Raw genomic sequence first — 10703 nt, 5'->3', positions numbered from 1 at the left:
AACCTTCTTCATCTTACTAAAGTTGACATAAAGCCATAACGGCAATGCATTTGGAAGAATTCCACAATCTTATAATTAGGTATAAAATCGATTTTCTTGCTTATACACATTTATCAATCGATATTGAGTTGCTTCAAATCATTAACTTAAAATATTTAAGTTAATTAACCTTCTTCATTTTACTAAAGTTGACATAAAGCCATAACGGCAGTGCATTTGGAAGAATTCCACAATCTTATATTTAGGTATAAAATCGATTTTCTTGTATATACACATTTATCAATCGATATTGAGTTGCTTCAAATCATTAACTTAAAATATTTAAGTTAGTTAACCTTCTTCATTTTACTAAAGTTGACATAAAGCCATAACGGCAGTGCATTTGGAAGAATTCCATAATCTTATATTGCATTTAGGTATAAAATCGATTTTCTTATATATACACATTTATCAATCGATATTGAGTTGCTTCAAATCATTAACTTAAAATATTTAAGTTAATTAACCTTCTTCATTTTACTAAAGTTGACATAAAGCCATAACGGCAGTGCATTTGGAAGAATTCCACAATCTTATATTTAGGTATAAAATCGATTTTCTTGTATATACACATTTATCAATCGATATTGAGTTGCTTCAAATCATTAACTTAAAATATTTAAGTTAGTTAACCTTCTTCATTTTACTAAAGTTGACATAAAGCCATAACGGCAGTGCATTTGGAAGAATTCCACAATCTTATATTTAGGTATAAAATCGATTTTCTTGTATATACACATTTATCAATCGATATTGAGTTGCTTCAAATCATTAACTTAAAATATTTAAGTTAATTAACCTTCTTCATCTTACTAAAGTTGACATAAAGCCATAACGGCAGTGCATTTGGAAGAATTCCACAATCTTATATTTAGGTATAAAATCGATTTTCTTGTATATACACATTTATCAATCGATATTGAGTTGCTTCAAATCATTAACTTAAAATATTTAAGTTAGTTAACCTTCTTCATTTTACTAAAGTTGACATAAAGCCATAACGGCAGTGCATTTGGAAGAATTCCACAATCTTATATTTAGGTATAAAATCGATTTTCTTGTATATACACATTTATCAATCGATATTGAGTTGCTTCAAATCATTAACTTAAAATATTTAAGTTAGTTAACCTTCTTCATTTTACTAAAGTTGACATAAAGCCATAACGGCAGTGCATTTGGAAGAATTCCACAATCTTATATTTAGGTATAAAATCGATTTTCTTGTATATACACATTTATCAATCGATATTGAGTTGCTTCAAATCATTAACTTAAAATATTTAAGTTAATTAACCTTCTTCATTTTACTAAAGTTGACATAAAGCCATAACGGCAGTGCATTTGGAAGAATTCCACAATCTTATATTTAGGTATAAAATCGATTTTCTTGTATATACACATTTATCAATCGATACTGAGTTGCTTCAAATCATTAACTTAAAATATTTAAGTTAATTAACCTTCTTCATCTTTCTAAAGTTGACATAAAGCCATAACGGCAGCGCATTTGGAAGAATTCCACAATCTTATATTTAGGTATAAAATCGATTTTCTTGTACATACACATTTATCAATCGATACTGAGTTGCTTCAAATCATTAACTTAAAATATTTAAGTTAATTAACCTTCTTCATCTTTCTAAAGTTGACATAAAGCCATAACGGCAGTGCATTTGGAAGAATTCCACAATCTTATATTTAGGTATAAAATCGATTTTCTTGTATATACACATTTATCAATCGATATTGAGTTGCTTCAAATCATTAACTTAAAATATTTAAGTTAATTAACCTTCTTCATTTTACTAAAGTTGACATAAAGCCATAACGGCAGTGCATTTGGAAGAATTCCACAATCTTATATTTAGGTATAAAATCGATTTTCTTGTATATACACATTTATCAGTCGATATTGAGTTGCTTCAAATCATTAATTTAATATATTTAAGTTAATTAACCTTCTTCATTTTACTAAAGTTGACATAAAGCCATAACGGCAGTGCATTTGGAAGAATTCCACAATCTTATATTTAGGTATAAAATCGATTTTCTTGTATATACACATTTATCAATCGATATTGAGTTGCTTCAAATCATTAACTTAAAATATTTAAGTTAATTAACCTTCTTCATTTTACTAAAGTTGACATAAAGCCATAACGGCAGTGCATTTGGAAGAATTCCACAATCTTATATTTAGGTATAAAATCGATTTTCTTGTATATACACATTTATCAATCGATATTGAGTTGCTTCAAATCATTAACTTAAAATATTTAAGTTAATTAACCTTCTTCATTTTACTAAAGTTGACATAAAGCCATAACGGCAGTGCATTTGGAAGAATTCCACAATCTTATATTTAGGTATAAAATCGATTTTCTTGTATATACACATTTATCAATCGATATTGAGTTGCTTCAAATCATTAACTTAAAATATTTAAGTTAATTAACCTTCTTCATCTTACTAAAGTTGACATAAAGCCATAACGGCAATGCATTTGGAAGAATTCCACAATCTTATAATTAGGTATAAAATCGATTTTCTTGTATATACACATTTATCAATCGATATTGAGTTGCTTCAAATCATTAACTTAAAATATTTAAGTTAATTAACCTTCTTCATTTTACTAAAGTTGACATAAAGCCATAACGGCAGTGCATTTGGAAGAATTCCACAATCTTATATTTAGGTATAAAATCGATTTTCGTATATATACACATTTATCAATCGATACTGAGTTGCTTCAAATCATTAACTTAAAATATTTAAGTTAATTAACCTTCTTCATCTTTCTAAAGTTGACATAAAGCCATAACGGCAGTGCATTTGGAAGAATTCCACAATCTTATATTTAGGTATAAAATCGATTTTCTTGTATATACACATTTATCAATCGATATTGAGTTGCTTCAAATCATTAACTTAAAATATTTAAGTTAATTAACCTTCTTCATCTTACTAAAGTTGACATAAAGCCATAACGGCAGTGCATTTGGAAGAATTCCACAATCTTATATTTAGGTATAAAATCGATTTTCTTGTATATACACATTTATCAATCGATATTGAGTTGCTTCAAATCATTAACTTAAAATATTTAAGTTAGTTAACCTTCTTCATTTTACTAAAGTTGACATAAAGCCATAACGGCAGTGCATTTGGAAGAATTCCACAATCTTATATTTAGGTATAAAATCGATTTTCTTGTATATACACATTTATCAATCGATATTGAGTTGCTTCAAATCATTAACTTAAAATATTTAAGTTAATTAACCTTCTTCATTTTACTAAAGTTGACATAAAGCCATAACGGCAGTGCATTTGGAAGAATTCCACAATCTTATATTTAGGTATAAAATCGATTTTCATATATATACACATTTAGCAGTCGATATTGAGTTGCTTCAAATCATTAACTTAAAATATTTAAGTTAGTTAACCTTCTTCATTTTACTAAAGTTGACATAAAGCCATAACGGCAGTGCATTTGGAAGAATTCCACAATCTTATATTTAGGTATAAAATCGATTTTCTTGTATATACACATTTATCAATCGATATTGAGTTGCTTCAAATCATTAACTTAAAATATTTAAGTTAGTTAACCTTCTTCATTTTACTAAAGTTGACATAAAGCCATAACGGCAGTGCATTTGGAAGAATTCCACAATCTTATATTTAGGTATAAAATCGATTTTCTTATATATACACATTTATCAATCGATATTGAGTTGCTTCAAATCATTAACTTAAAATATTTAAGTTAATTAACCTTCTTCATCTTACTAAAGTTGACATAAAGCCATAACGGCAGTGCATTTGGAAGAATTCCACAATCTTATATTTAGGTATAAAATCGATTTTCTTGTATATACACATTTATCAATCGATATTGAGTTGCTTCAAATCATTAACTTAAAATATTTAAGTTAGTTAACCTTCTTCATTTTACTAAAGTTGACATAAAGCCATAACGGCAGTGCATTTGGAAGAATTCCACAATCTTATATTTAGGTATAAAATCGATTTTCTTGTATATACACATTTATCAATCGATATTGAGTTGCTTCAAATCATTAACTTAAAATATTTAAGTTAGTTAACCTTCTTCATTTTACTAAAGTTGACATAAAGCCATAACGGCAGTGCATTTGGAAGAATTCCACAATCTTATATTTAGGTATAAAATCGATTTTCTTATATATACACATTTATCAATCGATATTGAGTTGCTTCAAATCATTAACTTAAAATATTTAAGTTAATTAACCTTCTTCATCTTACTAAAGTTGACATAAAGCCATAACGGCAGTGTATTTGGAAGAATTCCACAAACATATATTTAGGTATAAAATCGATTTTCTTGTATATACACATTTATCAATCGATATTGAGTTGCTTCAAATCATTAACTTAAAATATTTAAGTTAATTAACCTTCTTCATTTTACTAAAGTTGACATAAAGCCATAACGGCAGTGCATTTGGAAGAATTCCACAATCTTATATTTAGGTATAAAATCGATTTTCTTGTATATACACATTTATCAATCGATATTGAGTTGCTTCAAATCATTAACTTAAAATATTTAAGTTAATTAACCTTCTTCATTTTACTAAAGTTGACATAAAGCCATAACGGCAGTGCATTTGGAAGAATTCCACAATCTTATATTTAGGTATAAAATCGATTTTCTTGTATATACACATTTATCAATCGATATTGAGTTGCTTCAAATCATTAACTTAAAATATTTAAGTTAATTAACCTTCTTCATTTTACTAAAGTTGACATAAAGCCATAACGGCAGTGCATTTGGAAGAATTCCACAATCTTATATTCAGGTATAAAATCGATTTTCTTGTATATACACATTTATCAATCGATATTGAGTTGCTTCAAATCATTAACTTAAAATATTTAAGTTAATTAACCTTCTTCATCTTACTAAAGTTGACATAAAGCCATAACGGCAGTGCATTTGGAAGAATTCCACAATCTTATATTTAGGTATAAAATCGATTTTCTTGTATATACACATTTATCAATCGATATTGAGTTGCTTCAAATCATTAACTTAAAATATTTAAGTTAATTAACCTTCTTCATTTTACTAAAGTTGACATAAAGCCATAACGGCAGTGCATTTGGAAGAATTCCACAATCTTATATTTAGGTATAAAATCGATTTTCTTGTATATACACATTTATCAATCGATATTGAGTTGCTTCAAATCATTAACTTAAAATATTTAAGTTAGTTAACCTTCTTCATTTTACTAAAGTTGACATAAAGCCATAACGGCAGTGCATTTGGAAGAATTCCGTAATCTTATATTGTATTTAGGTATAAAATCGATTTTCTTGCTTATACACATTTATCAATCGATATTGAGTTGCTTCAAATCATTAACTTAAAATATTTAAGTTAATTAACCTTCTTCATCTTACTAAAGTTGACATAAAGCCATAACGGCAGTGCATTTGGAAGAATTCCACAATCTTATATTTAGGTATAAAATCGATTTTCTTGTATATACACATTTATCAATCGATATTGAGTTGCTTCAAATCATTAACTTAAAATATTTAAGTTAGTTAACCTTCTTCATTTTACTAAAGTTGACATAAAGCCATAACGGCAGTGCATTTGGAAGAATTCCACAATCTTATATTTAGGTATAAAATCGATTTTCTTGTATATACACATTTATCAATCGATATTGAGTTGCTTCAAATCATTAACTTAAAATATTTAAGTTAGTTAACCTTCTTCATTTTACTAAAGTTGACATAAAGCCATAACGGCAGTGCATTTGGAAGAATTCCACAATCTTATAATTAGGTATAAAATCGATTTTCTTATATATACACATTTATCAATCAATATTGAGTTGCTTCAAATCATTAACTTAAAATATTTAAATTTGTTAACCTTCTTCATTTTACTAAAGTTGACATAAAGTCATAACGGCAGTGCATTTGGAAGAATTCCACAATCTTATAATTAGGTATAAAATCGATTTTCTTATATATACACATTTAGCAGTCGATATTGAGTTGCTTCAAATCATTAACTTAAAATATTTAAGTTAATTAACCTTCTTCATCTTACTAAAGTTGACATAAAGCCATAACGGCAGCGAATTTGGAAGAATTCCACAATCTTATAATTAGGTATAAAATCGATTTTCTTATATATACACATTTAGCAGTCGATATTGAGTTGCTTCAAATCATTAATTTAACATATTTAAGTTAATTAACCTTCTTCATCTTACTAAAGTTGACATAAAGCCATAACGGCAGTGCATTTGGAAGAATTCCACAATCTTATAATTAGGTATAAAATCGATTTTCTTGTATATACACATTTATCAATCAATATTGAGGTGATCCAAATCATTAACTTAAAATATTTAAGTTAGTTAACCTTCTTCATTTTACTAAAGTTGACATAAAGCCATAACGGCAGTGCATTTGGAAGAATTCCACAATCTTATATTTAGGTATAAAATCGATTCTCTTATATATACACATTTATCCATCGATATTGAGTTGCTTCAAATCATTAACTTAAAATATTTAAGTTAATTAACCTTCTTCATCTTTCTAAAGTTGACATAAAGCCATAACGGCAGCGAGTTTGGAAGAATTCCACAATCTTATAATTAGGTATAAAATCGATTTTCTTATATATACACATTTATCAATCAATACTGAGTTGCTTCAAATCATTAACTTAAAATATTTAAGTTAGTTAACCTTCTTCATTTTACTAAAGTTGACGTAAAGCCATAACGGCAGTGCATTTGGAAGAATTCCACAATCTTATATTTAGGTATAAAATCGATTTTCATATATATACACATTTGTCAATCGATACTGAGTTGCTTCAAATCATTAACTTAAAATATTTAAGTTAGTTAACCTTCTTCATCTTACTAAAGTTGACATAAAGCCATAACGGCAGTGCATTTGGAAGAATTCCACAATCTTATATTTAGGTATAAAATCGATTTTCATATATATACACATTTATCAATCAATATTGAGGTGATTCAAATCATTAACTTAAAATATTTAAGTTAGTTAACCTTCTTCATCTTACTAAAGTTGACATAAAGCCATAACGGCAGTGCATTTGGAAGAATTCCACAATCTTATATTTAGGTATAAAATCGATTTTCTTGTATATACACATTTATCAATCGATATTGAGTTGCTTCAAATCATTAACTTAAAATATTTAAGTTAGTTAACCTTCTTCATTTTACTAAAGTTGACATAAAGCCATAACGGCAGTGCATTTGGAAGAATTCCACAATCTTATATTTAGGTATAAAATCGATTTTCTTGTATATACACATTTATCAATCGATATTGAGTTGCTTCAAATCATTAACTTAAAATATTTAAGTTAATTAACCTTCTTCATCTTACTAAAGTTGACATAAAGCCATAACGGCAGTGCATTTGGAAGAATTCCACAATCTTATAATTAGGTATAAAATCGATTTTCTTATATATACACATTTAGCAGTCGATATTGAGTTGCTTCAAATCATTAATTTAACATATTTAAGTTAATTAACCTTCTTCATCTTACTAAAGTTGACATAAAGCCATAACGGCAGTGCATTTGGAAGAATTCCACAATCTTATATTTAGGTATAAAATCGATTTTCTTGTATATACACATTTATCAATCGATATTGAGTTGCTTCAAATCATTAACTTAAAATATTTAAGTTAATTAACCTTCTTCATCTTACTAAAGTTGACATAAAGCCATAACGGCAGTGCATTTGGAAGAATTCCACAATCTTATATTTAGGTATAAAATCGATTTTCTTGTATATACACATTTATCAATAAATATTGAGGTGATTCAAATCATTAACTTAAAATATTTAAGTTAGTTAACCTTCTTCATCTTACTAAAGTTGACATAAAGCCATAACGGCAGCGAATTTGGAAGAATTCCACAAACATATATTTAGGTATAAAATCGATTTTCTTGTATATACACATTTATCAATCAATATTGAGGTGATTCAAATCATTAACTTAAAATATTTAAGTTAGTTAACCTTCTCCATTTTACTAAAGTTGACATAAAGCCATAACGGCAGTGCATTTGGAAGAATTCCACAATCTTATATTTAGGTATAAAATCGATTTTCTTATATATACACATTTATCAATCGATATTGAGTTGCTTCAAATCATTAACTTAAAATATTTAAGTTAGTTAACCTTCTTCATTTTACTAAAGTTGACATAAAGCCATAACGGCAGTGTATTTGAAAGAATTCCACAATCTTATATTTAGGTATAAAATCGATTTTCTTGTAGATAGCCAGCATATAAAAATATGTAAATTATATTTGTTGGGTATAACATCATAAATCTGTAAATTATGTATCTTATTATAAATAAAAGAGTGTGGCAGCACGATCTGCGGCCATGTTGAAGATAAAGAAGAACGAGTGCAGATCATTTTAAAAAGAGCGTACCACATAATAAAATTGTTTAAAATATTAGAAGTGGTTGTATTGCGCCCAAAATGTCATCAAACGAGGATTCGCTTAGTTTATACACAGTTGAACAATTAAAATCATGGTTGCGTTCGCTCAAACATAAAACAACAGGTAGTAAAGCCGAACTAATTGTTCGCCTACAAAAAATTCCTGAGGAGCTTCGTGGAAATTTTCAAAACTCCATGGTTGACGTTGACGCTGACGTTGACTGTACGCAAGCCATCATTGCGGAAAAAGAACAAGCTGATGAAATCAACGAAGGAGCGAGCAGTATAAACATCACCGAGGAGTGTGGTGAATTTAGCAATGGGATTGTACCACAATATGACGCAAGTAATCGAACGAGTGTTGAAAAGAAACAAAAAGAGTGTGATGCAAACGAGTGGCGACTTTTAAAAATCGAATTAGAATTGTTGAAGCGTGAGTGTGAACTAAAGAAGATGGAAAATGAACTTCTAATGAGAGAAAAAGAACAGTTGAGAAATAGTGATAATCAAACAAAAAACATTTCCAATAAGCAAAAGTTCGCAGATGTTAAAGAACTTATATCTGAATTTTCTGGTAGTGGTGAATGCCTTAAGCTATGGCAAGCACAACTAAAAAATATCCAGAGTGTTTACCAACTTGATGATAACAACCTAAGAGCATTAATTGCAAATAAATTAAAAGGCAATGCGCTAAAGTGGTTACATTCTCGAGATGACTTGATTTTAATGCCAATCGACAAGTTCTTAAAGGAAATGAGCTCGCTGTTTGAAGAAAAAACAAGCAATTTGATGCTAAAGAAAAAGTTTGAAATCAGGCAGTGGTTGACTACCGAATCGTTTCGAGAATATTTCCAAGAAAAACTAATTCTGGCAAATAGAATTCTAATTGGTGAAGATGAACTTGTAGAATATCTAATTGATGGTATTCCGGATAACACTTTACGTTCGCAAGCTAAAATGCAACGATTTCATGACAAATATGAATTGTTAGAAGCGTTTAGAAATATTCAATTGCCACGATATATATCAAAGAAAATGACAGCAGACAATCAACATGCGCAGTCGAATAATGGACAACAAACAACAAGAGTCGTGAGATGCTACAATTGCAACTCCGTTGGCCATTTAGCAAGTGTATGCCGAAAACCCAAACGAGAGCTTGGTGCTTGTCATGTATGCGCTGAAGTTGGCCATTTAGCAGCAAATTGTCCACAAAGGAAGAGCCGCCCTGTACAACATGTCACAGAATTGATGGAAGGCGATGAATATGTAAGGTTTTTAAATTATGTATTTATTAATTCTAAATTTACTTATAAAACTTTATTAGGATCATTAATTGATACGGGAAGCCCCATTAGCTTTGTTCGCCAACAGTTCGTACCAGATGTAGTAATAAACAGAAAGAACAATGTATTTTTAAAATATAGTGGTATAAACAAAAAGTCCATTATCTATTGTCGGAAATGTAAACAGTTTTATTTTTTTCAAAAATAAAAGAATTGAATTAACGATGTTAGTTGTAACAAATGAAACAATGACTCATCCAATTATTTTAGGAAGAGACTTTTTAAGTAAATCTAATTTAAAATTAGAATGTAAAGAAATAGATTCGAATTTCAAAGTCGAAAATAACACATATGATGAAGAGTGTCAAAGATTAATGAAAATTGAATTTGATAACACTAAATTTTCTGTGAATTACAATGAAGTATTGAAAACTGAAGCAAAAACTCCTAATGTTTATATAAAAAATGATAATGTAAGTGTCTATGCAAAACAAAAATTTCTGCAAATATTTCAAGATTATTATATGTGCTGTAAGCGCCCCGATACGCCAAAAATTAGATGTGAGATGAAACTGTTGTTGAGTACAGAAAAACCTTTTAATTGTCCTCCAAGAAGACTGTCATACAGTGAAAAACAACAAGTTAGGGTTGTTTTAGATGACTTAATGCAAACCAAGATAATTAGGCCGAGTAAGTCAGAATATTCTTCCCCCATTGTTTTAGTAAGGAAAAAAAACAGGTGATATAAGGTTATGTGTGGATTTTCGTAGTTTGAATAAGATAACATTGAAAGATAACTATCCCTTGCCTCTTATTGATGATCTGTTAGATAG

At 28.4% G+C, this 10703-nt stretch overlaps 1 protein-coding gene across 1 annotated transcript; it reads left to right on the top strand.

Annotated features, from left to right (window-relative positions):
* The first annotated feature begins 8597 nt into the window (after nt 1-8597).
* LOC125780146 (uncharacterized) lies at nt 8598-10025 on the top strand. Its single transcript, XM_049461793.1, has 2 exons — nt 8598-9853; nt 9912-10025. The coding sequence occupies exons 1-2, from the start codon at nt 8624-8626 to the stop codon at nt 9918-9920; spliced, it is 1239 nt and encodes a 412-aa protein (XP_049317750.1). The 5' UTR covers nt 8598-8623; the 3' UTR covers nt 9921-10025.
* The last annotated feature ends 678 nt before the right edge of the window (nt 10026-10703 follow it).

Source organism: Bactrocera dorsalis, unplaced genomic scaffold, assembly GCF_023373825.1.
Source record: "Bactrocera dorsalis isolate Fly_Bdor unplaced genomic scaffold, ASM2337382v1 BdCtg128, whole genome shotgun sequence".
Classification (NCBI taxonomy): Eukaryota; Metazoa; Arthropoda; class Insecta; order Diptera; family Tephritidae; genus Bactrocera; species Bactrocera dorsalis.
This window is presented reverse-complemented; position numbering and strand designations above follow the sequence as displayed.

What these genes read in the sequence shown, in the direction of transcription:
- LOC125780146 (XM_049461793.1), top strand. Translation starts at nt 8,624, where the DNA reads ATGTCATCAAACGAGGATTCGCTTAGTTTATACACAGTTGAACAATTA.